Source organism: Heterodontus francisci, chromosome 13 (assembly GCF_036365525.1).
Source record: "Heterodontus francisci isolate sHetFra1 chromosome 13, sHetFra1.hap1, whole genome shotgun sequence".
Lineage (NCBI taxonomy): Eukaryota > Metazoa > Chordata > Chondrichthyes > Heterodontiformes > Heterodontidae > Heterodontus > Heterodontus francisci.
In genome coordinates this window covers 87,580,631-87,608,217 of record NC_090383.1, presented here as the reverse complement: position 1 = coordinate 87,608,217, position 27,587 = coordinate 87,580,631, and the positions used below count along the sequence as shown (strand labels likewise).

General features: G+C 41.4%; 1 protein-coding gene across 6 annotated transcripts in view; it reads right to left on the bottom strand.

Annotated features, from left to right (window-relative positions):
- LOC137376482 (echinoderm microtubule-associated protein-like 4) overlaps positions 1-27,587 on the bottom strand; it is a 465,004-nt gene that overhangs the window by 282,765 nt on the left and 154,652 nt on the right. The window contains exon 1 of one of the 6 annotated variants that reach the window (XM_068045137.1): positions 3,644-3,750. The exons of 3 other annotated variants lie outside the window; for them this stretch is intronic. In XM_068045137.1, coding sequence (XP_067901238.1) covers positions 3,644-3,710 — 67 coding nt within the window. In that variant the 5' untranslated portion in view covers positions 3,711-3,750. Of the gene's footprint in view, positions 1-3,643; positions 3,751-27,587 lie in introns of those variants that run through there. 2 more of the 6 variants (XM_068045138.1, XM_068045142.1) reach the window with 2 other exon arrangements.

Genomic DNA, 27,587 nt, shown 5'->3' with positions numbered 1-27,587 from the left:
CAGCGACCTGGGCTCGATTCTGGATACTGCCTGTGCGGAGTTTGCAAGTTCTTCCTGTGACCGCGTGGGTTTTCGCCAGATGCTCCGGTTTCCTCCCACAGCCAAAGATTTGCAGGTTGATAGGTAAATTGGCCATTGTAAATTGCCCCTAGTGTAGGTAGGTGGTAGGAGAATTGAGGGAAGGTGGGGATGTGGTAGGGAATATGGGATTAATGTAGGATTAGTATAAATGGGTGGTTGATGGTTAGCACAGACTCAGTGGGCCAAAGGGCCTGTTTCAGTGCCGTATCTCTATCTAACTTGCCACATTTGCTTTAAGGAACTGAACACAATTATAGCCGTTTGCTGATTCACATCTACGTATTTCAATGCTAGGCAGGGTTTACAATTACCAAATTTAAATATTTCCGAACATTTTCTCCCATTGAGTGTCAGTTTGAGCTTTGGCATAGGGGAAAGATACGTAGCAGAAGCAGTCAACTTTACAACACTATTACATAAAGTTCTGAAGGCACTAATTTAAGCGTGAGAGTTTTGTTTATCAAGTTGTTTTAAGATCTGTTTCCCACATACATTAGTATGGTGGTCATTTGGTTATTTGACCAAAATCTTCTCATTAACCAAACTTCAAATAATAGCATAACTACCCCAAATTCATGAACCTTTAGATCCCCATGTAGATTCTCTTTATATTATCCATACATTCAAGATCTATATTCATAGGTTCAAAACACACAATTTATGATACAGTACAAGTGAAGCATCTTGGAATATTTTACTATGTTAAAGGCGCTATATTAATGCAAGTTGCTGTTATTATTGTAAATAGGTTAACATTCAAAATTGTGTGAGACAGGAGCAGCATCTTATGTTACCTTTACCCAACCTTCACGACAGTCATGTTGACCTTATTGCTCAATCTGCAGGAGCTTGGCTCAGTGGTAGCACTCATACCCGAGTCAATGTGCTAGTTCAAGCCCTCTCTCTGCATCTGAGCATAAAATCTGGATTCACACTTAAATGTGTTACTAGGGTGTTGTGCTGTCAGAGGTACCACCTTCCAACGAGACATTAAACAGTGTTCGTTTGATGTGATGGGACATAGTGAGGACATAGAAGTTACTGCAGAATTGCCCATTTTTTTCTATATAATTTATCTCTATACTTATTCAACACATCAGGCAAGGCATGAACATATGAATTAGGAGCGGGAGTAGGCCACTCAGCCCCTCGAGCCTGCTCTGCCATTCAATATCCTGACTGATCAACTCCACATTTCCGCCTACTCCCAATAACCTTCCACCCCCTTGCTTATTAAGAATCTATCTACCTCTGCCTTAAAAATATTTATAGATTCTGCTTCCACTGCCTTTTGAAGAAGAGAGTTCGAAAGACTCACGACCCTCAGAGAAAAATTTCTGCTCATCTGCCTTAAATGGGCGACCCTTATTTTCAAACAGTGACCCCTAGTTCTAAATTCTTCTACAAGGGGAAACATACTTTCCACCCTGTCATGACCCCTCAGGATCTTATATGTTTCAATCAAGCTGCCTCTTGCTCTTCTAAACTCCACTGGATACAAGCCTAGCCTGTCCAACTTTTCATAAGGCAACCCGTCCATTCCAGGTATTAGTCTGGTAAACCTTCTCTGAACTGCTTCCAACGCATTTACATCCTTCCTTAAATAAGGAGACCAATACTGTACACAGTACTCCAGATGTGGCCTCACCAATGCCCTGTATAACTGAAGCATAGCCTCCCTACTTTTGTATTCAATTCCCCTCGCAATAAACGATAACATTCTATTAGCTTTCCTAATTACTTGCTGAACCTGCATTCTAACCTTTTGCAATTCATGCACTAGAACACCCAGATCCCTCTGCATCTCTCACCATTTAGATAATATGCTTCTTTTTTATTCTTTCTGCAAAATGGACAGTTTTACATTTTCCCACATTATACTCCATTTGTCATATCTTTGCCCACTAATTTATATTATCTATATTCCTTTGTAGTCTCCTTAATTCCTCTTCACAACTTATTTTCCTACCTATCTTTGTGTCATCAGCAAATTTAGCAACCATACCTCAAGATCAATACTGGGATTGGTTAAAATCTTTAGTATCATCAGAATGTCAATTTTAGGATACAAGCTGTCTTGTCTGTGCACCCTGCTGCTGATGTAAATGTCAATCCAAGTTAAAACACAGTGCACCACTTTTAACACTGGTACCTGAAATTTTATCCTCTTCAAAACTGAAAGACAAGCAAAGCAAGCCCTTCTGGAAGGCAAAAAGGCAAAAAACAAAGGAATTGCTTATTATCCGTTCTGAAGAAGGATGTGCACTTGTAATGTTAGCCTGCTTTTTTACAAATCCTGTGCATGTCCAGCATTTGCAATTTTTTTTTAAAATATCGGTTGTCATATACATACAAAATTAAACAAGGTATAATGGGCAATAAATTCCAAGACCTGCAATTTTAAAATCAGGTCAGTGATTGCGTTAACACTCTGCTTTGGGCTAAATTCGAGTAGCAAACCTCCTAACAGACATATTGAGGTATAATTACGCAGCAGTGAATTCCCAAACTGTCACTGCACACCTGGATAGCCACCTCAGGGTCAGAGCAGCATTACAATATTTATGAATCAGAAAAGTTATAGCTGCTTCTCTTAGAATTGCATCAATACTCCTAGAAACAGGCAAGGATTATCCTGCAACTTTTTAAAAAGCATCCCAAAGGCAAACAAATTTGAATTTTACCTTCAAATTAAATTCAGCAATTAAGAGGGAAATAATTGCATAACCCTACCAGTGTTAAAAATGGTGCACTGTGTTTTAACTTGGATTGGCATTTACATCAGCAGCAGAGTGCACAGACAAGACAGGTTATATCCTAAAATTGACATTCTGATGATACTAAAGATTTCAACCAAGCTCAGTATTGACCTTGATCTTGCTGGTTTCTAATCAATTAAAGAGTTGTATGCTTGATGTCCACATAATGGAATTTCAGCTTTAAATATCTCTGTGCCATTTCCCCAGATTATGATTATGTATGGCAAAAAAAAAACACAGGGTTCCTTCTCCTCAATGAGTAATATTGCTTTCAAGTAAAAGGAATTAGTTTAAAATTGTAGCCCGATTTTTAAAAAATGTTTGGGGTTAGGATAAAATGGGGACTATTCATATTTAACGTAACATTATTTACCCACAACCAGTAGAAGAAAAACCAAATTTGAAATCAGGTATAAGTGCCTGAATTTATCAAAGTATTTTGGGGGCAGGGAAGGGAAAGAGAGGACGTTTCAAAAAGTTAACAAAAGCAAGCAAAAACTCTGGATAAATTTGTACAGGTATAACATTAGAAACAGAAATGAAACTAAAATTTTCTCTATAAGCTCATCGCCTAGATTTAATTTTTTTTTTCTATTTCTGTCCACAGCTTCTTACATGAAGCAATGCAACTGTCTAATTAATACTCTACATCAAGTACTTTCTACTTTTCCCTTCTAAATTGCATACAATGTACTAGGCACAATGTTATTTTCAAGACCAAAAATCACGGTGCCTAAAATTAACCAAATTTTTTGGAGAAAATAAAACAAGAACTTGAGTTTGTTAAATGGTTGATGAATTACCAGTGGAGAAGTTGAGCAGTGTTGAGGCATCATATACTGAGGGCACATTAGGCAAATCGTCTTCCATGCTCGCCTTCCTATAAAGAACAAACCAGTTTGGTCTGTTTTTTCTCTTCCTTTCCAATGATTTCACAGCAAGCACAGCTCCAGCATACTTCAAATTCTAAGGATATCCTCCCAGTCCAGATGGCTGGTGACAAAGCACTTCTGTGTTGGCACAAATAAAAACTCCACAAGACACCCACCCGTTCCTTCTGCCTGTTTGAGCACACCAAGCAGTGAAGATCAAGGGGGAAGGGAACAGACAGCGTCCTGGTCACTTCAGGAAGTGGCGAGGCCCCGACTACAAGAATGTCCTGAACACAATAAACAACTGCACTTGCTACCTGGGAGCTTCAGTCACGAGCCTTGAACTGCTTCAGAGCATTTCTACCCTGGCTAAATGAAACAATCCTCTGCTACGTCAGAAACCCTCTGGGACAATATACTTGGAATTGCAAACGCTCCACAACTTTCTCAGTAGGAGGGGGGGTTTTATCTTCAGAACAAACTGCAAGGGCCAAAGGAGATCTAATGAATGCAACAAGTGTTCATTCTTTTAGTAGCAGCCTCCCAAGCCAACAGAGAGTACCTTCAATTAGGGAAATGTCAAGGCAATTCCAAAGCTATTGCTGAACAATCTGGGCAAAGAATTATTTAACGTGTTGGACCTTTAGGAACTATTACAGCGAGAGGAACTGTGCAAACGTCAGAAATTAACTCTTTCCTGCATTTCTGGGGTTGAGTTAAAAATAAAAGCGAGGAGAAAAGAACAAAAATAACTCTTTAATAGATTAACTTAATTGTTGGAGTTCTGAAAACTCCCTGATTCTAAAATAGACATTTCTTTTCTACAAATAATTTGATAAAGTCTCTACGTTTTTCCTTAAGTAGAGTGGGGAATGTACAGAACCATGGAACATATGCTAATTCATAATACCCTTGGATTTTTAAAAAAGGTGAATGTTTTGGTTCAAAGGCCAGTATTTCTGTATGAAAGGTTTATTTTTTTTTAAAACTCATTTCAAAAGAACATTTGGAAACATGTTAGAACTGAATTCTTAAACATTTGCTGGAAACTGATGCTAACTTGATTGAGTTTTTTGAGGAAGTGACGAAGATGATTGATGAAGGAAGGGCAATGGATGTTATCTATGTGGACTTTAGTAAAGCCTTTGACAAGGTCCCGCATGGCAGACTGGTACAAGAGGTGAAGTCACACGGGATCAGAGGTGAGCTGGCAAGATGGATATAGAACTGGCTCGGTCATAGAAGACAGAGGGCATCAGTGGATGGGTGTTTTTCTGAATGGAGGGATGTGACTAGTGGTGTTCCGCAGGGACCAGTGCTGGGACCTTTGCTGTTTGTAGTATATATAAATGATTTGGAGGTAAATGTAGCTGGTCTGATTAGTAAGTTTGCGGACGACACAAAGGTTGGTGGAGTTGCGGATAATGATGAGGATTGTCAGAGGATATAGATCGGTTGGAGACTTGGGCGGAGAAATGGCAGATGGAGTTTAATCCGGACAAATGTGAGGTAATGCATTTTGGAAGGTCTAATGTAGGTGGGAGGTATACAGTAAATGGCATAACCCTTAGGAGTATTGACAGGCAGAGAGATCTGGGCATACAGGTCCACAGGTCACTGAAAGTGGCAACGCAGGTGGATAAGGTAGTCAAGAAGGCATACGGCATGCTTGCCTTCATCGGTCCGGGCATAGAGTATAAAAATTGGCAAGTCATGCTGCAGCTGTACAGAACCTTAGTTAGGCCACACTTAGAATAGTGCGTGCAATGCTGGTCGCCACACTACCAGAAGGACGTGGAGGCTTTGGAGAGGGTACAGAGGCGGTTTACCAGGATGTTGCCTGGTCTGGAGGGCATTAACTATGAGGAGAGGTTGGAAAAACTCAGATTGTTTTCACTGGAACGACGGAGGTGGAGGGGCGACATGATAGAGGTTTACAAAGTTATGAGCGGCATGGACAGAGTGGATAGTCAGAAGCTTTTTCCCAGGATGGAAGAGTCAGTTACTAGGGTACATAGAGTTAAGGTGCGAGGGGCAAAGTTTAGAGGGGATGTGCGAGGCAAGTTTTTTTACACAGAGGGTGGTGAGTGCCTGGAACTTGCTGCCAGGGGAGGTGGTGGAAGTAGATACGATAGCGATGTTTAAGAGACATCTTGACAAATACATGAATAGGAAGGGAATAGAGGGATATGGGCCCCGGAAGTGCAGGTGGTGTTAGTTTAGGCAGGCATCAAGATCCGCGCAGGCTTGGAGGGCCGAATGGCCTGTTCCTGTGCTGTTCTTTGTTTGTTGGTGTGTTCTACTATGGAGAGACAGAATATAGACAAGCAGCAAATGGAGCTCCTGCTTTCAGTTTAACAAACATGAGGGGGGAAGAATCAGGAATTACCCAGCAGGTCAGGCAGCATCTGTGGAGAGAAAAACAGAGTTTGTTTCTTCTACCTCGTTCACCTTCATTTGCTTTCTATCCCATTTCTTGTGTGTGATCGGGTAACTACCAAATTCACTTTCACAGCCACATCTCCCTCCTTAGCAACTGTCTCTGGCTCCAACTTATTCCATGTGGATTCCAATTGAAATTCCACCCTTCGTGTTTTGGATTTCCATTCACGATTACAGGTATCTTCCAGACATTCAACATTCCTCGAACAGTAGTTCTCGCTGCATACGAAGATGCACTGTCAATACCATGCACCATCACATGTACACTCTGCACCTCTCTCTTAAGCAACACCAACTCACTCCCTCAAAGCTGTCCTGTGCAGTTTCATTTCATCCTTTGCCTCATCCAGCGTTCTGGCAAAAAACTTTTTATCTTCCTTTCAGGTGTGAAGGATTGCAAGCTTCAACAGCTCATGGGTACCAACACCCCTCTGGATCCTCCTTCTTCTTCCCTTCCCTCTGACCTCCATCTCTTCTTCGAATCTCACCCCATATCATCTATTCACCTTACCCTCTGACCATTCCCTCTCTGACTCTGAATGATCTGTCCTCGGCAAAGGATTCAGCTTCATCCCCTTACACCCCCACCTCAATGCATTTCGAGCTTGGCATGGCACAGTTCTTCTCTGTCACCTCTGCTTCTGTGCTCACTTCTTTGGCCAGGAGTCATCCCCAGCTCAGCGGACCTTTTTACTTATCTCCAATATTTGCCCTCCACCAGGACCCCTCCCTCGGGCCACTTACCGTACCTTGATCTTTCCACCAAGAACTGCCGGTTTAACATCGGTCGTTTCAATTTCTCTGCTCCCCTCACTTGTTCTAACCCATTGCCCTCTGAACTTGCTGCACTCGGTTCTCTCAGGTCCACCCCTAACATGTTCATCAAACCCGACCAAGGTGTCATTGTCTACTTAGCAGAGGCTGAACGCGAACACTCAGACACTTCCTCCTACCTCCCCCTGGACCGTGACCCCACTACCAAACTTTAAGCCACTGATTCCAGGACTGTCACTGACCTCATCTCCTCTGGAGATCTTCCCTCCACAGCCTCCAACCTCATAGTTCCTCAACACCTTATAACCCCCTTCCCAAAATCCACAAACAAAACTGTCCTGGTAGGCCCATCGTTTCAGCCTGTTCTTTCCCCACTGAACTGATCCCTTCCCATCTCAACTCTCTATTTTTACCCCCCTTGTCTAGTCTCTTCCCACCTACATCCATGACTCTTCCAATACCCACCGTCACTTCAACAGTTTCCTGGCCCTCATAGTCTCCCATTCACAATGGACATCCAATCCCTCTGCAGCTCCATCTCCACCAGGATTGTCTGAGAGCTCTACGCTTCTTCCTTGAAACAATCTTGAACCAACCACGCCCCATCCACCACCACCCTTCTCCACCTGGCTGAACTTCTCATATGGAACAGCTTCTTCAATAACACTCACTTCCTCCAAATAAATTGTGTTGTTATGGGTATCCACATGGGTCCCGGCTATGCCTGCTTTTTTGTGGGATATGCGGAACATGCCTTGTTCCAGTCCTACTCAGGAACCCTCCCTCACTTCCTCTTCCGGTACATTGACGACTGTATTGGTGCCACTTCCTGCTCTCAACCCGAACCGGAAAATTTCATTGACTTTGCTTCCAATTTCCACCTTTCCCTCACCTTCACTTGGTCCATCTCTGACTCTTCGCTTCCCTTCCTCAACATCTTTGTCTCCATTACTGGAGCAGACTAAAAACAAACATTCAGTATAAGCCCACAGACTCCCACAGCTAATGTGGACTACCCTTCCTCACACCCCATTTCCTGCAAAGACTTCATTCCATTCTCCAGTTTCGCCGTCTCTGTCCCATCTGTTTGGATGATGCAACTTTTCATACGAGCCCTTCCGATAGGTTTTCCTTTTTTTCCTCCACTGAGGATCCCATCCCCTCCCCTCTACAAACCCCCAACCCCTGGTTGACGGGGCCCTCAACCGTGTCCAATCTATTTGATGCACTTCTGCTCTCACCCTTCCCCTCCCTCCCAGAATATGATAGGATCCCCTGGTCCTCACCTGCCACCCCACCAGCTTCTGTATTCAACAGATTATTCTACACCATTTCCGCCACCTCCAGCGTGATGCCACCACCAAACACATCTTCCTCCCCCTTTCAGCATTCTAAAGGCACCGTTCCCTCCATGACACCCTGGCCCACTCTTCAGGCATCCAAATGCCTCCCCCTTTTCTACAGCACTTTTCTACACAAGCACAAGAGGTGCAGCACCTGTCCTTTTACCTCCTCCCTTCTCACCATCAGGGCCACAAACACTCCTTCTATGTGAAACAGCAATTTACTTGTAGCTCTTTCAAATTTATTTTTATTTATTTATTTTATTTAGAGATACAGCACTGAAACAGGCTCTTCGGCCCACCAAGTCTGTGCCGACCAACAACCACCCATTTATACTAATCCTACATTAACCCCATATTCCCTACCACATCCACACCTTTCTCCTACCACCTACCTACACTAGGGCCAATTTACAATGGCCAATTTACCCATCAACCTGCAAGTCTTTGGCTGTGGGAGGAAACCGGAGCACCCAGCGGAAACCCACGCGGTCACAGGGAGAACTTGCCAACTCTGCACAGACAGTACCCAGAACTGAACCCGGGTCACTGGAGCTGTGAGGCTGTGGTGCTAACCACTGTGCCGCCCATTGCCCAAATTAGCATATTGTATTCTCCGCTCACAATGTGGTCTCTTCTAAATTGGGGAGACTAAACACAGACTGGGTAACTGTGCTGCGGAACACCTCTGTTCAGTCCACAAGCGTGGCCCCGAGCTTCCTGCCGCTCGTCATTTCAATTGTCTAGCTTGCTCCCACTTTGACCTTTCTGTCCTAGGCCTGCTACAGTGTTCCAATGAAGCTCAAGGAACAGCACCTCATCTTTCGACCAGGCACTTTACTGCCTTCTGGACTCAACACTGAGTTCAATAATTTTAGATCATAACCTCTGCCCCCATTTTTTCCTTTTTTTTCTGGTTTGTCTTATTTCCCCGTCCCCAATCCACATTTCTTTCTTAATCTTTTTATTTTGTGTTTGGACAATTACTATCCTGCCATTTACAGCTCATCCAGACACCTTTTGTTTCTTTACTTGTCCCAGTACCACTCCCTTTGGTTTTGTACCATTAAACCTTTTGTAATTTAATCTCTCCTGCCCTCCACCCTATCCCTTTAGTTCTTCCTCCACCCTCCTTCACTTGCTCAAAACCTATTACACTTTTAACCTTTTGACAGTTCTTATGAAACGTCACAGACCTGAAACGCTAAACTTTATCTCTCCACAGATGCTGCCTAACCTGCTGAGCATTTTCTGTTTTTGTTTCAGATTTTCAGCATTCGCAGTAATTTGCTTTTGTATCAAGAATTACCAATCCTTTGATCAGAGACTTGTGCGCGGTGTAGGAAACAAATTGAATGGGGGAGGGGACGATGTTTATAACATTAAAAAGTCGACATATTAGTCTAAAGGAAAGTTATTAAAAATTAACTTTGAAAAGGACTAACAGCTTGTTCAACATCTGTAACAATGCAGATAAAATGTAACTTTATTGAACCCAGTGAGCACACTCAGGCCCTGTTACACTATTTCATCCCCTGGAACCTGGGGTCAAACTCAACCCAGCTGCACAGACTGAAAGTCTCTAGATATCTGAATGATTCTAAGCGGTTTAGGCTGTTCTGATCCAATTCAAAGGGATTGTGACCTCTGCAGAAAAACTGTTCATTAATTCACAACTGGTACTAATTCAACAATCTCAGAAGGCCTAAGCACGCACAATGCAACCAGAAGAGACATACTGCTGTGGCAGTACATTTCAGTGGTAATACCATGGTGTCAATCATGGTGTCAATCATGATGTCACCATGCATAATCTCCTTATTGAGGTCATGATGTCAAATGTTAGATGCATGCACATTAACCAAAATGTCACAGCTAGCCAATGCACACACTTTATACTTGCTGCCAGCTCACAAGGAAATTAGCAGTGTAGGGAAGTAAATTTATTGATTTTAGCACTTACAGTAAAGGTTTTGAAGAGGGGCACTCTTAGGCTACTCTCCCAAGAGCCCGATTCTGTAAAACAGCCTTTTGACTCAATTCCAGGACATCGTTCTTCAGTTGTCAGGCCCCTTTGGTTCCTCACCTATATTATTATTCTATATGTTGAACTTGTATGGTGACCCTGCACGATATTTGATTGCGAGCTTTAAAATAATTCCTGAATTTGAGCTTTCTGATACATGACCCTGATACTGCATAACAAACTCAGTTATACCCAACTACTTTTATTGCAAAAGAAAAAAACTTGGCCGAAGTGTACAAAAGTATGGTTTCCAGCAATAGCTGGTTTAGGTTACTGAAGGTGGTTGCAACTGCTGACAGCATGAGATTTACTTTTCTGCAGGTTCCCTTTAACATTTTCAGAGTCTTGTGTAACTCTGCCTTTCAAGCCAAAAATAAACAGTTGCAGGTACTTTTAAGAGGAAAACAAAAAAGTAGTTGTAGAGTCTTTCATATAACTTTAAATCATCCAGTTCCTTTCACTGGAAATCTAATCCCAAATAAATTATGTTGATTGTGGTCTGAAACTTTTTACAAAATGCATTAACTGTTAGTCCATCTTACATTCAAGATGTAACTGGCTGACTACCAGATCTTCCAATGTTGCAGGCCGCACAACAGCCAACAGACAGGCAGATTACCTGGATTTGAGGATATTGTTGATTTAACCATTTTAAATGAACTTTTTTTTTATTTTTGAAGTGCCTTCAGTAGCAATGATGACAATCATATCCACTAAAACAAACTCCTAGTTTTGATGAAAGGTCACATCCACACACTGGTTTAAATTTTGCTGCCAAAATAATGGTATGTTTAATCTGCACATCATTATTAATGCATATATCATACAGCAACTTGTGGCAAGGAAGAGGCACTCTGAATTGCAAATAGCCACAAGCTGCTGGACAATTTGTGCCATTTTGCCTTGAGCCTCACAAAAACAGCATCTCGCCCTTAATCTCCCCATGGGTTTCAAGAAATTACTACATTTGCACATTAACTGTCAATTAAACTCACCACAGCAAGTGAGGGCTAGTACTCAACAGTGTTAGTACTTTTTAATGACAAGATTTATGTTCCTGCAATGTCACTTAACTTCTGCAGCCAGAAAGGGAACAATTTAAACTGTGGGTCGGCAAGACCATTCCTTCACGAACCCATATTGTCTATCTTTCGCGAACAAAGAATATAAGAAATAAAGCAGGAGTAAGCTATACAGCCCATCGAGCCATATCAGCCATTCAAAAAGATCTGGCTGAAGTTTTACATCAACTCAACTTTCCCGCCCTATCCCTTGATTCCCTTACTGCCCAAAAATCTATCCATCTATCTCAGCCTTGAAAATACTCAACAACTGAGCATCCACAGCCTCTGCGGTAGAGAATTCCAAAGATTTACAACCCTCTATGAGTGAAGACATTTTTCATCTCTGTCCTAAATGGCCGATCCTTTATCCTGAGACTGTACCCACTAGCTCTAGACTCTCCAGCCAGGGTGAACAGCCTCTCACAGGCCCATCAAGCTCTCTAAGAATTTTACACATTTCAAAGAGATCATATCTCATTCCTCCAAACGCCAGAGAATATTGAGCCATTCTACTCAAACTCTCCTGATAGGAGGAAACCCATCCCAGGAATCAATCTGACACAGGTATACTCTAGTACAGTACGAAATATGGGAGCCTGTTTTTACTTAATTAAATGAAACTTATCACCCTTGAAACTCCACTTGATTTTATTTCCAAATCTTAGCACTTCTGAAAGTTCAGGAATGTTCAATTTAAGAAAACTAGTGCATTCACCTCATCTCTAAAACATGTCAGCTACCAGTTTTGGGAAAAAAATGCTTTACAAAATGGCATCAACAGGGTAACTCCAGAACATTCTTCTAAGGATTTTTTAAAGCTACGTTTTAGCAATCTTATAACTAACTGATCTAGGTGCATACGCTAAGTAATTGCATATTCAATTGCATCTCTCAGAAACCATCAGCTCATCCTAAACCTTTTCTGTCTAAAGTTTGTGTGCAACCAACACTGGAAGAAAATTATTTCTACCTTCCAGCTGGATCTGTAAGGTTGATGCTGACAATCTGCACTCAAAGAAAATAAGCTGATTTTTCTAATGAATCGCCCATAACCCAACACATGGATTGAAAACTTAGCAACTAAAGCAAGAGTGATTGCAATAATGGGCTTGAATCCTGGTCAATTTTCACCTCTCTAGTTAGACAGCAAAGATCAATTGTAGTATATCATCTGCCATCCTAGCTAAAATCAGTTAGCCCTGCACAGAGCAGAGATTGAAATAGATGAGTGACATCTACCCCATAATGCATAAAAGGACTATTACAAAAGTATCTTGTTGTTGGATTTTAAGTTGCACGTTTACCTTATTTAATAAGATCAGGGACTTCCTCTGCACAATGAAGATTCCTTTTGATGTGAGACTTTCATGAGTATTAGGGGTCATTTCAGTATGCTATCTCAGGAATCAATCAAAATGATTAATCATCTTGATAAAATTCCAAAGATAATATTCAGTTCAGATCAAAAAAATTATCCTATTGTGATACAATTTTGTAAAACATTAACCTAAGATATTGGGTAGTACGCACAGGTAGCTGAATGCAAGATGATCAAACTACTAAGGGAGTGACCAACACACCTGCACCCAGAAACTAAAAGGCTGGCCCAAATCTTTCAACAGTTCTCACTGGCATCCCAACCTACACCCTCCATAAACTCCAACTAGTCAAAAACACAACTGTCCAAATCCATCTCACCCAGCATCACTGCCCTCGCTGACCTACGTTGGTTCCTAGATTTCAATGTATTAATCTTTAAGCTTTTCACCTTCAATTCCCTATATGACCTTACCCTACTGGATTTCTGGAAACATCTTCAACCTTATATCCATCCCCAATACCTCAAATTTTAAGTTCTCATTCTTTCATTTAAATTCTTTCATGCCTTTGCTCCTACCTATCACTAACCTTCATGCCTTCAGTTATTCAGACCTTCACTTTTCTCTCCCCTTTAAGATCAATCTTAAAACGTCTGTAATTGGTTAAGCTTTTTGTCACACCTTCCATTTCTCCTTCTTTGACTCAATATCCATTTCTTTTCTTCATACCTCTATGAAGCACCTTGGAATGCCTGTCTAAGTTATTGGTGCTATACAAATCCAAGTTGTTGTATGCAAGTATGGTTCTATGGTATCCCTCTTGTCACAGGTTACCAGTACGATGAGTTTCGAAAGCCTCTCAGAGCATGAGTAAGAGGGCATCAAAGCCAAATCCAATTCTGTCCTCATCTGATGTACACATGTGCGCTTCCAGCAAGAGTTATTGGCAAGTAATCAGGAAATCCTGGCAGTTGCTCCACCCTGGTTCTTAAACCAAGGAAGGATGTGGGGAACTGAGGCTAACTTCAGGGTCTCAACCTCAATGGCCGAGATCAGCTAATTCAGCACCAACTACGGATCAAATTTGGGACCTTCCTGGTCAGTATGACTTAGCTACTTACTGGATGAACTTCTTGAACCATTAAGAGGATCTCAGTCATACCAGGGAACACCTGATGCAGCTTTTAAAAATTGTCTCCCTCCCAGTATCTAACTTAAGTATATTATGCACAACACTCTACAGGGCGCAAAAGATATAATGTTGCTAAATACTCTTTCTGCTATATGGGCGGCACAGTGGCGCAGTGGTTAGCACCGCAGCCTCACAACTCCAGCGACCCGGGTTCAATTCCGGGAACTGCCTGTGTGGAGTTTGCAAGTTCTCCCTGTGTCTGCGTGGGTTTCCTCCGGGTGCTCCGGTTTCCTCCCACATGCCAAAGACTTGCAGGTTGATAGTTAAATTGGCCTTTATAAATTGCCCCTAGTATAGGTAGGTGGTAGGGAAATATAGGGACAGGTGGGGATGCGGTAGGAATATGGAATTAGTGTAGGATTAGTATAAAATGGGTGGTTGATGGTCGGCACAGACTCGGTGGGCCGAAGGGCCTGTTTCAGTGCTGTATTTCTAAATAAATAAAAAATATATGCTTTAGGATACGCGTGCAGTACATTTGCGGGGATTATATAGTGTTTCTGGCATTTAAATTTAACAGCTTCACGATTAGAGAATACACGACAATAAGATGGCCTGTCTCTTATTTAACAACATTTCTTAGAATATCCACCAATTCTATTTTTTTCATTCTAATTTTCCTCAGAAACATTCAGCAAAATAATAAATGATCAAACAACTGGCTTTATCAGATCATGTTAGATCAGATGATAGCTAATTAGAAGCAGTAACTTCCATTGGGCAGAACATACAAGCTAATTTTTTAAAAAAACAGTTATAGATGGAAATCCCAATGCAAGAGTACAATGTAAATTACAGTAAAATTCAGGTCTTTTACACTTGCAGCAGTTCAAGAAAGCTGTAAGCAGCTGATCAATGTTCCAATGAATATACTGACGGGTCAGAAGGTGTTTGGCTGGTTACAGACAAGTCAAGCTTCAGCACTTCCAATTTTCCTGTACTTCAGAAATGGCACAAAACAGCAACTATGTTTGGGAAACTAGACATATGCAACACAAATTCTTTTAAAGATCAGTTTTGTGAGAAATTTATAGAAAAGGCTAAGTTTTTTTTTTAAAGAGATGATTATGTAGTTTAACTGTGAAAAAAAATTAACTTTTCATGTCCTCCTTAGACACTGCCCCCTCCCGCACCATCCTCACCACCCCCACCCCCGACCAAAACAAGTTTATTTTTATTTATTTTATTTAGAGATCCAGCACTGAAACAGGCCCTTCGAACCACCGAGTCTGCGCCGACCAACAACCATCCATTTATACTAACCCTACAGTAATCCCATATTCCCTACCACCTACCTACACTAGGGGCAATTTACAACGGCCAATTTACCTAACAACCTGCAAGTCTTTGACTGTGGGAGGAAACTGGAGCACCCGGCGAAAACCCACGCAGTCACAGGGAGAACTTGCAAACTCCGCACAGGCAGTACCCAGAATCGAACCCGGGTCCCTGGAGCTGTGAGGCTGCGGTGCTAACCACTGCGCCACCCTAAGTTACATAACGTTCTCTGGTATTAGATATGCTGCGCAACTTGACAACCGTGAGCATTCTTCATTTTAATCAGGTTTGTGTGTTCAGTAAGATTCGACCAACTGATCACTAGGAATCAAACAGCAAAGATACCAAATTTCATATCTGGCAGGATAGTTGCACAGCGAGATGTCTGCTTGACTCAATGATAATACTTTCCACCTTTGAGTCAGAAGTTCAAACTCCACTCTGGGACTTGACCACATAATCTGTGCTGGCAGTTCAATACAGTACTGAGAGTTGATTTAAATGTCAGGTGTACCATTATTTGGATCAGATGTAAAACTGGAGCCTTGTCTGCTTGTTCAGGTGGAAGTCAAAGATCCTGTAGCACTGTTTGTAGAATAGCAGGGTGTTCTCCCAGTATCCTGACAATTTATGCCTCATCTAACAGTCAAAGCAAATTAACTGGTCACTTATCCTTACTTTTAGTAGTATCTTTCTATGCACAAATGATTTGTTATATATGCCTACATTATAACAGTAACTACACTTCATAAGTAATTAATTGGCTGTGAAGCAGTTTCGGCTATCCTACATAAGAAATAAGAGTAGGTCATACAGTACCTAGAGTCTGCTTCGCCATTTAATATGACGATGGCTGAGCTGCAACCTCAACTTTATTTTCCTGCCCGATCCTCATATCATTTGATTCCCTTCAAGTCCAAAAATCTATCGATCTCAGTCATGAATATACTTAACAACTGAGCATCCAAAGCCCTTTGTGGTAGAGAATTCCTTAGATTCACAACAGTCTAAGTAAAGAAATTTCTACTCATTTCGGTCCTAAGTTATCCTGAGATGATTCCCCCTAGTTCTGCACTCTCCAGCCAAGGGAAACAGTCTCAGCATCTACCCTGTCAAGCCTTCTCAGAATCTTACATGTTTCGTTGAGATCAGCTCTCACTCCTCCAAATAAACCCCAGAGAGTATAGGCTCATTCGATTCAACCTCTCCTCATAGGACAATCCCCTAATTCCAGGAATCAATCTAATGAACCTTTGCTGAACTCCCTCTAAAGCTAGTATATCCTTCCTTAGGTACAGAGAACAAAACTGTACACAGTACTTCCAGGTGCAGTCTCACCAAAGCCCTGTACAACTGCAGCAAAACCTCCTTACTCTTTTACTCTCAACCTTTGCAATAAAGGCCAACATACCACTTGCCTTCCTAAGTGCTTGCTGAAGACCTGAGAACATGAAAGGTGCTACACAAATACATATTATCTCTTTCAAATTAAAAATGACCAAACTTGGACAACTATGACAAATGGATCTTTATACTCAGTTTTCTTTAATGATTTTGCTGTCTTCATTTTAGACATAAGAAATATAAGTGAAATACTCTAATATGTAGGGATGATTTTATAGGCATTGCCCATATAAATTATGCAACAATAAAGACAAGATTTTCCCTCCATTCCAATGTGCACAAATATTCTCATCGTCATAGGATCAAGGTTAGATGGCACTTGGGACCTTCTGCTTCATTGAAAAACGAAGAAAAAATAAAACTTTTATCTAAATGGTCCAGCAGTTTAGCTTATGCAAATTGAATTTTTAATTCCGTTCCATACTATTTAATTTTGATGCATAACTGCGACTTTTTACTTAAAGAAAATTTGGCAAACCTCAATAATTAAATTCAAGACACAAATCTCCAGTTAAAAAATACTGTATATACAGTATTAAACACCGGATTTACTTCCATAAGTTTTTAAAAGATACTTTCCTTTGAAACCATTAAATTCTAATGGTTACTAACTAGTTTATTTATGGAAGTAAGTGTTCTGCAACATCTGCAGATTCAGATCTACAGAATTTGAGGTATTTTCAGGTGAAATGATTTGAAAAATAGACAAATTTCCTGCATTAGGTACTTTAAGACACCACTGCTGATCCTATTCTAAGAATCTTGGATCCAACTGAGATGACACTGGATGTATTGGTTTAGAGTGTATTTTAAATCCTAATTAACATTTGTCTTTGTCAAAACACAATTAATTAATTGATTCTGTACTTGGCTCATCTTTGTTATGTCTCTTGTGGTACAATGCTGAAATCAAGCAATGCATATTGGAACCATGTGTCTGTGAGCCAAACAGTGCATAAATTGATCTTGAACTTGTTCCAAAGCACTTTTTCTTGATCCCTGCAAGATTTGGATGCAATTTCAACCTTATTTTTACAAATTATTTCTGAACTCAGACAACTAGCTAATTTGAACTATAATTTACAGATCTTTAAAACCTAGGAAACTGCTACTCATTTATTAGACCTTTACAAAAACAGAAAATAAGTGGTCATAACACACAATTCTTGTGGCAGCACTCGTGCCTCCATGAAGTCAGGAGCATTTTTACTTACTGTAAAGTATATTGGAAAAATACAATATTAAGAAACATTGTCCAGGATACATACTGTCCTAAGATGTCAAAAGGAACACCAACCAATACCTCTAATAAAATTGCCCACCTTACTAATGACTTTTGACAAAAAGAAATACTCTCCTCTATCCTTTCCCATTTCTCTTCAGTCTCCGAGGACCGTGCGCCAACCACAGGCAACAGACAGCTAAATTCCTCAGGAGTTTCAGCCACTCTGAACAGACTGCTATGTGCTGACATACTCAATGACCAATTCAGCACTCAGCATTCATCTCTGTTCTTGAACTCTTCCCCCATATTCCAGAAAATAACAAGTTGTATACCAGGATAACAAAGTTCAATTCTGCAAGGATTCACTAAAATTGCATGTTCTACATTACAATGTCGTTTTTACACAATGCAATACCCAGGCTTGCAAAGGAAACATATTTTCAGAAAAATGTTCAAGATAATTAGGTGTGAAATGAAGACTACCAACACACCTGGCCCTAATGAAACCCTTGGGGAAATTAAAAATTGGAATTTCAAGATTTGGATGCAATTCCAAATTTGCTTTGTGAATTTTGTTCTGCTGTCCTAAAATCTACTGTGGATAGTTATTGCCAAAAAGTAATAGACAGTCCAATCACAACTGCCAGCAAAACAAAACAATACAGATTAGACTAGTTCACACAAATGCAAGAGGCCCTCAGTTTATTTTTTTTTTAAAAACACACACACAAGGAGAGGCAGAGCAGCAAAGGACAAAAGAATTAATAATTCTGAAATATAATGCAGGTAAGAAAAGCATAACAAAGGAAATAAAAAAGTAAAATGGGAAGAAGCAATGAATAAAAAGATGATAACGGGTAAAAATATTAACTTTCGAAAGCCAGTTTTATCATATATAACAACATAAACAGCCGGTGGGACAACAAGACAGCCAAATTATTTAAGGGCGCAATTACACTACAGTCTGCCAATGTTGCAGTCATATTATAAATACAGCCAGCGTCCAGAGCTAGTGCCTAATCTAACAGTGGAGTGAAACAGAGTAAGACACTCAAAGTCCTGCTTTGCTTTGTAATCCATTCAGGCATTTATATCCAACTTGCAACACATAAGTTTAATATTGATGCAAAACCAAAACTGTTTTGCACTACACTAAACTGTAGTGTAATGCACTCCAAGAAAACAATGCTGTAAACGTATAAAGGACCAATAAAGGTTGTTATATGACTCTGAGCTGTACGTAATGAGGAGAGACTTGCAGAGCTGAATCAGTTTTCATTTGAGAAAGTAAGACTAAATGGGGACACAATCACATTTTTTTCAATGCTGGCAGGCATAGATTTAAGCAAGCTTTTTGACTTGGTGGATATGTGAAACAGATTTCCAGGAAATGTGGTTTAACTGCAAAAGGAATTGGTTAAGAATGGGAATGTAGATTACAGGAATATAGACTGAAACAATTCCTGTGCTTCTGAGGACAAGGATGTAACTTTCCTATGTGGATAGCAGCAAGCCAAGGCTGTGTTTGGTAAATGTGGATCTGTAAATGTGAATAAATATTATGCAGTTCTGCAGCATACCTTTGAGATCAGGGAATATTTAAACAACTTTTCAAAAAGAAGTTAAATGGGGAAAACATTTTGGTAGGAAAAATGGGGACAGGCAATAGGAACTAAATGGTACAATTTTCAAGGGGCACAGGAACAAAGACCTGTACGTGCACAAATTTTGAAGGTAGAAGAAGTTGAGGAGGCTGTTAAAAAAAAAACAGATGGGATCCTCGGTTTCATTAATAGAGGAACAGAAAAGAGGGAGTCATGCTAAACCTTTATAAAACACTGGTTCAGCCTCGGCTTCAAAATTGTTTTCAAATCTGGGCAATACACTTTAGAAAGGATGTCAAGGCTGGAGGAGAATGCAGAAGTTATTTGCTAGAATGATACATGGGATGGGGGATAAAAATAAAGTGCTGGAAATACTCAGCAGGTCTGGCAGCATCTGTGGAGAGAGAAAAACAGAGTTAACATTTCAAGTTGCTGACCTTTCATCAGAATTGACGAAGGTTAGAAATATAATAGGTTTTGAGCAAGTGAAGGGGGGGGGGGGGTGAAGAAGAACAAAAGGGAAGGTCTGTGATAGGGCAGGCGGCAGGAGAGAATAAATGACAAACATGTCATGGAACAAAAGGCAAAGGGAATGCTAATAGTTGTTGTTTCCAGCACCTGCAGTATTTTGCTTTGATTCAAGGGATGGGGGACTTCAGTTATGTAGAGAGTGGGTAGAAGCTGGGTTTGTTCTCCTTACAGCATATAAGGTTAAGAGAAGGTATTCATTAGAGGTGTTCAAAATCAGGAATAGCTAAATAAGGAGAAACTGTTTCCAGCAGCAGAAGGGTCAGTAACAAGAGGACACAGATTTAAGGTGATTAGCAAAAGAACCACGAGTGATATGAGGAACATTTTTTTTTAAATAGAGTGTTTTGATCTGGAATGCACTACCTGAAAGGGTGGTGGAAACAGATTCAATAGCAATATTCAAAGGAGAATTGAATAAATGCTTGAAGGGAAAAAATAAGGGCTATGGGGAAAGGGGGGGGTGGGGAAGAGTGGGATTAGTTGGACATCTCTATCAAAGATCTTGCAGAGGCACGATGGACTGAATGGAATAGCACAGAAAGAAACCATTCTAGGAAACACCATTGAAGCAGCTGTTCGTGGCATAGAAAAGAAAGGTTTAGCTTTATCATGTTCTTATTTCACATTGACAGTGGGCTCATCATCACAGTTAGGACCAGATATGCTTTTCGTCATTATACATGCCTTGATGCACTAACATTGGTATTACAGTATCCCAATTAGAGGCCTGCTTTAGATCAGGAAAAATAACCCGACTCGAACAGTGGACCCGGGCCCAACCCGGCCAGAGCTCCTCCAATTTTGCCCCTAGCCCGACCTGACCCGAACCCGCCACTACTCGACCCGACCTGACCATCCCTTTAGTTACCTTCGGACTCGGAACCTCCAGGAAGCTGCAGCGCATGCGCGATGATGTCATAGTGATGTCACTCACTCACTGCGCAGACTCAGTTCCATCCCAGACTCCCAGCTTAGGTAAGTTTTTTATTTTTAATACTTACCAGCAGAGGACTTAGTGTGTGTCTGGCCTGGCCCGGCCCGACCCGACCCGGCCCAACCCAAGCCAAGCACGAAAGCCGGCCCCAGAAGATGGGCCCGACCCGACCCGAACCAGACACATCATCGGGTCCCGTCGGGTTTGGGTCGGGTAGCAGGCCTCTAATCCCATTGCAGCTTTCTAACTAGAAAATCTAAACACTCTAAATGCTGCCATAGGGAAAAAGAGAAACACAGAGAATGAAAGAAGAGAAGAGAGAGAAAAAGTTACAAACTATAATAAAAGCAAAATACTGTGGATGCTGGAAATCTGAAATAAAAACAGAAAGTGCTGGAAATATATAGCAGGTCTGGCAGCACCTGTGGAGAGAGAAACAGAGATAACGTTTCACCCAGATTGCAAGCCTTAAGCAATCAGTGAATTGACCAAAACTAACACTAACCCGAATCCTAGTGTAGTCTTGCGATAAAAACTCAAAACAAAAGTTGCACCCTACTGAATGAGGTTTTTAAACGACATATTAAGTTCAGAATTACTGCTCATCACTCTCAATGGCCCTGAAAAACTAATTTTGCAGTTGTGGAATGACAAAATTCCCCATTATGGTTTTTAAAAATCTACCTATTTTTAAAATAATTTTTATTAAAGTTTGTGAGATATTGAAGCTTCTATCTTAATCCAATCGTTCATTTTGCTCTCTAAAAATTTACGTTAAAAAAGTGAAGGATAATTGATACTTCTGTGATTGGCTGCTTACTCTGCTTGATGCCATCACTGTTGCTGGGTCCCTTGGCTTGGCACCAGATTTAAACTGACATTGGGAAAGGGGAAGTCCACACCTCAGAAATCGCTAAATCTTTGTGAGCAGCTTTCTACAAGGTCAGTGGCGAGTGCCACTGGCTACAAAATCCATCCCATTATTTCAAAACTTATACTGCAGCTCTAGGCAATATTTCATGCAGTTTGGCTACTTACAAGATATTGCCATATAATCACTGTGCATTTATTAAGCACTGTAAAGATCCTATGACTAAATGTGTCTTCATGTCAAATCCCACTAAAATCATTAGAATTCTAGTGAAGGTGAAAACTAGGGGCGCAGGGGTCACCTTCCACATCAGCAAATTATGCATGAGCAAAAGTAACTCCATATGTAATCTACCAAACAGTATTTTGATGTGTCTACTTTGGAAAGAAGCCAGGCAGAGTGCTTATACAAAAGTCTTGCAGACATTGAAAGAAATAAGAAAGACTCCAAGGGGAAAAACATTTGGAGCGAGTCAAACTCTTGTAAAAAGTTCAGAAGTTCTGCAACTGCAGGTCAGCATTTTTTTTTTAATTGAAGTATGTATTCACAAATGAAATATTAAAATACATTGTATTGTGTGAAATTCTGTCCTTGAACAAGTAGGTGATCACAAAGCAAAACCATTATATTACTTCAGTATTTACCAGTGAGACAGATCAGGTGGAAATGATATTGGAAGATCAAATCAGAAATGATATAACCACATTTAAAACAAAAAGGGGGAGAACTAATAAATAGACTAATCAAACCTCAAAAAGAGGATGCAATCCCTGGTCCAGACAGATAGCATCTGCACATTTTAAAAGAATACTGGAAAGAGCTAGCAGAGGCACTATTACACATAATTAATAATTTGCTAGAAAAAGGTGCAATGCCAGAGGACTGGCAAATAGCAAAACTATACCTATTATTTAAGGGAGATAGAACATTTCCAAGGAACTACAGACTAGCCAGCTTAACATCTGTTGTAGGAAAGATAACAGAACTCCTATGATAAACATCTGGAAACCAAAAATAATAATGAATAGTCACAATGGAATTCAAAAAGGGAGAAGTTTTGTTTGACCAATCTCATTGAAGAGGTAAGAGAGACAATAAACAAAGGTAATGTCGTAGATGCAATACATCTAAATTTCTAGAAGACCTTGGATAAGGTACCACATAATAGGCGAATGAATAAGGTCAGAGCACGCGGAATCAGGGGACAAGGAGCAGAATGGATAGCTAGCTGGCTGCAAAACAGAAAGCAGAGAGTGGCAAGTGAGAATGGGATCCCACAAGGATCAGTGCTGGGACTACAAATGCCCACAATTTATATTAAACAATTTAGAATTTAAAATCAAAAACACAAATTCTAAATTTGCAGACCACACCAAATTGGGAGGGATGGGGCGATAGGGGGAGAATGGGGGGGGGGCGCAGGAAACAGTCAATACTGAAATAAAAACAAGAAATGCTGGAACCACTCAGCAGGTCTGGCAGCATCTGTGGAAAGAGAAGCAGAGTTAACGTTTCGAGTCAGTGACCCTTCTTCGGAACTGACAAATATTAGAAATGTCACAGGTTATAAGCAAGTCAGGTGGGGGTGGGGCAAGAGATAACAAAGGAGAAGGTGCAGATTGGACAAGGCCACATAGCTGACCAAAAGGTCATGGAGCAAAGGCAAACAATATGTTAATGGTGTGTTGAAAGACAAAGCATTAGTACAGAATAGGTGTTAACGGACTGAATATTGAACAGCAGCAAGTGCAAACATGAAAAAAAAAACAATACTGAGGCGGACTGCAACAAATTACAAAATTACATCAATAAACTTGCAGACTGGACAAATAATTGGCCAATGAATTTCAACTTGGTTAAGTGTGAGGTATTACATGTTGATCAGAAAAATAAACAGGTCACATATTACTTGGAACATAAGAATCTAAATGGGCTAGAGGAGCAAAGGGATCTCAGAGTACAAATGCAGTAATCACTAAAGTAGTGACACAGGTTGATAAGGATGTAACAAAAGCAAGCCGAGCACTTGGGTTTATTTCTAGGAGGGAGAGAATTGAAAAGTCGAGGAGTTATGCTGAACTTGTTTGTTAATGCCAATTGGAAGTTCCGCAAGTATATCTGTGATTCTATTTTTGATGGCGAACCCAACTCTGTGGATACGACAATCCTCCTCTGGTTTCCTCTTCCAGAAGAAAATGCATCCATCACCTTCCGCTCTAAGCTGGCCTACTGCAGGGAGTTGGGTTTCACCGAGAGCAGCAACATTGATGTTATATCTTGCAAGCTCCTGAGTAACTATGGCAGTTCTCCTTTCAGGGCATTCACTGTTTTGATTGTCCAAAAGGGTACGCACATTCCAGATACAGAAATTCATGCGTTTGTGTGCGTTTTCGACTGCGTGAATGGTCCCATTCGGTGCGGTTCCCCAGTCAAGACAGTTTGGGACAGCTTATGCTTGAGGCACCTTTTCTAACCCTTTGCTCAAGTGAGGTGAGCGGAGAGGACCCTAAAAATGGTTGCTGCTATGGAGAGCTGCTTCTGCCCTAAATCCAAGAGCTCCGCGACCATCAGGCATCCACCGCCTACGTGCATATTTGTGTCTAGAGACCTCCAGGTTTACAGCCCCATCACCGACGCCACTCATCCATCGCTGTAGGGCTTTTCAGTGTCGCTGGCACAGAACTGTGCGTGTCATCTTTTAACATGAGGAAGTCGGTGTACAGTTGACAACTGCAAAAACTTGATGGATTGGCAATCTTTATCCAATGGCATGGCAAGCCACAATGACTGGAGTGTCAATCCCACTGCAGCCTTTACAACCGTTGATGTGCACACGTGCCTCATTCACCCGCCTATTCCGCCAAAGAGGATTGGAAATGCGTGTTTTATTGAGGGTCGCCCCTCTAGATCCACCCAGATCAGTGTAGCAAGCTCACTTCGTGCAGGTTTTAGCTGGTACGGTCTTGGAGGAAAAATAAGCTGTGAGCAGAGCCGCAACCAGTCCGCCTCCCTGGGCTGTGAGGACCAGTACCGGTGGAAAGCTACTACTCAGCAGAGCCCTTGAGCATTATAAAAAGGATATAAAAGGCACTGAAGAGGATGCAAAAAATTGTTCCAAACATGATAACAGAGCTGCGAGGTTTATACCCATCAGGAAAGGATGAACAGGCTGTGTCTCTTTAAAAAAAACATGAGAAGACTGAGGAGTGACCTCATAGAGATCTTTAAATTTATGAAAAGCTTTGATAGAGTGTTTCCACTTGTGGAGAACAGCAAAACTAGAGGCTATCAATATAAGATTCAGGGCATTCTGAAGGGGGGGGGGGGGGGTGGTGATAAGGCAGAGGTCATGGTACATGTTGGTACCAATGACATAGGTAGAAAGAGGGATGAGGTCTTGCATCAAGAATTCAGGGAGTTAGGCAGCAGACTAAAAAGCAGGACCTCTCGTGTTGTAATCCCAGTCCCACATGCTAGCGAGTATAGAAATAGGAGAATAGCACAGATGAATGCGCGGCTTAAAAGTTGGTGCAGGAGGGAGGGTTTTAGATTCCTGGACCACTGGGATTGTTTCTGGCGAAGGTGGGACCTGTTAAGTGGGACTGTCTACATCTGAACCAGAGGGGGACTAACATCCTTGCTGGCGGGTTTGCTAGTGCTGTTGGGAGGAATTTAAACTAATTTGGCAGGGGGAGGGGACGGCAACTCCTAGCAGAATAGGGACACAGCTAAACACAAGAAAGCAAACAAGTCAGAGGGAATACAGTGGAAGTAAGTTTCAAGGGAGTAAGACCAGGATGGATAGCCTCTACTTTAATGCCAAGAGTATTACAGGTAAAAAGGATGAGTTATGGGCAAGGATTGACACGTGGAATTGAGATATAGTAGCCATCACGGAGATATGCTTGAGGGAGGGGCAGGATTGGCAGCTCAATATCCCAGGATATAGAATCTTCAGACGAGACAGAGGAGGGGGTAAAAGAGGAGGGGGCATTGCAACATTAGTTAAGGGGTCAGTTACTGTAGTAAGGAGAGATGATACCTTGGAGGGGGCATCAAATGAAGCTTTATGGGTAGAGTTTAGGAATTAAAAAGGGACAGCCACATTGCTAGGTGTTTATTATAGACCCCCAGATAGTCAGCGGGAAATCGAGGAGCAAATATGTGCGCAATTCGCAGGAGGTGTGTAAAAATAATGATGGGGTAATTATATTAGGTGATTTCAACTTTCCCAACATTAATTGGGATAGTCATCGTGTTAAGGGCTTAGATGGAGTGGAGTTCTTAAAATGTATACAGGAGAACTTTTTAGCTCAATATGTAGAGGATCCAACAAGGGAGGGTGCAGGACCTAATTCTGGGGAATGAAGCCGGACAGGTGGTTGATGTGTTGGTGGGGGAACATTTTGGTGATGGCGACCACAACATGGTACAATTTAAGCTTCTTATGGAGAAAGAAATAGACAAGTTACAAAAAAAGGTATTGGACTGGGGGAAGAGCAAATTTTAGTAAAATAAGGCAGGATCTGGCCAAGGTAGACTGGAAAGAGGTACTTGTCGGGAAATCTACAGAAGAGCAGTGGGGGGCATTCAAAAAGGAAATGGGGAGTGTCCAGGCCCAACATGTTCCCTCTAGGATAATAGGTAGGAGCAACAAGCCCAGAGAACCATGGATGACCAGACTCATTCAGGGTACGATGAGTAGGAAAAAAAAGAGAGGCTTTTAACAAATACAAAGAGCAAATCAACGGAAGCATTAGTGGAGTACAGAAAATGAAGGATGGAGCTTAAGAAAGCAATTAGGAGAGCAAAGAGGCGATATGAGAAAGCTCTGGCTGGTAAAAGTAGGGAAAATCCCAAGGTATTCTATAAGTATATCAATGGAAAGAGGATAACCAGGGAAAGAGTAGGACCCATTAGGGACCAAGGGGGAAATCTGTGGGTGGAGCCAGAGGACATTGGTAGGGTGTTGAATGAATACTTCACATCTCTCTTCACCCAAGAGAATGAGGATGTATATATGGAACTTAGAGAGAGAGACTGTGAGGTTCTTGAGCAAATTGTCATAGGGAGTGACAAGGTATTGGAGGTTTTGGCAGGCTTAAAAGTGGACAAATCTCCAGGTCCAGATGATTTGTGTCCCAGGATGCTGTGGGAGACGAGGGTGGAGATTGCAGGGGCTCTGACCCTAATTTTTAATTCCTCTCTGGCCACCGGGGAGGTGCCAGAGGACTGGAGAACATCTAATGTGGTCCCACTATTTAAGAAAGGTTGTAGAGATAAGCCAGGGAACTACAGACCAGTGTGTCTCACGTCAGTGGTCGGGAAACTATTGGTGAAAATTCTGAAGGAGAGAATTTATCTCTACTTGGAGAGGCAAAATTTGATTAGGAGCAGTCAGCATGGCTTTGTTAGAGGGAGGTCATGCCTAACAAATTTGATTGAATGTTTTGAGCATGTGACCAGGTGTGTAGATGAGGGTAGTGCAGTTGATGTAGTTTACATGGATTTCAGCAAAGCCTTTGACAAGGTCCCACATGGGAGACTTATCAAGAAAGCAAATGCACATGGGATACAGGGTAGCTTGATAAGGTGGATTCAAAATTGGCTTAGCTGTAGGAGACAGAGAGTGATGACAGACGGCTGTTTTAGTGACTGGAAGCCAGTGTCCAGTGGCATACCACATGGATCTGTGCTGGGTCCCCTATTGTTTGTCATTTATATAAACGACATAGATGACTATGTGGGGGGTAGGATCAGTAAGTTCGCGGATGACACAAAGATTGGCCGCGTGGTTAACAGTGAGGTTGAGTGTCTTGGGTTACAGGAAGATATAGACGGGATGGTCAAATGGGCAGAAAAGTGGCA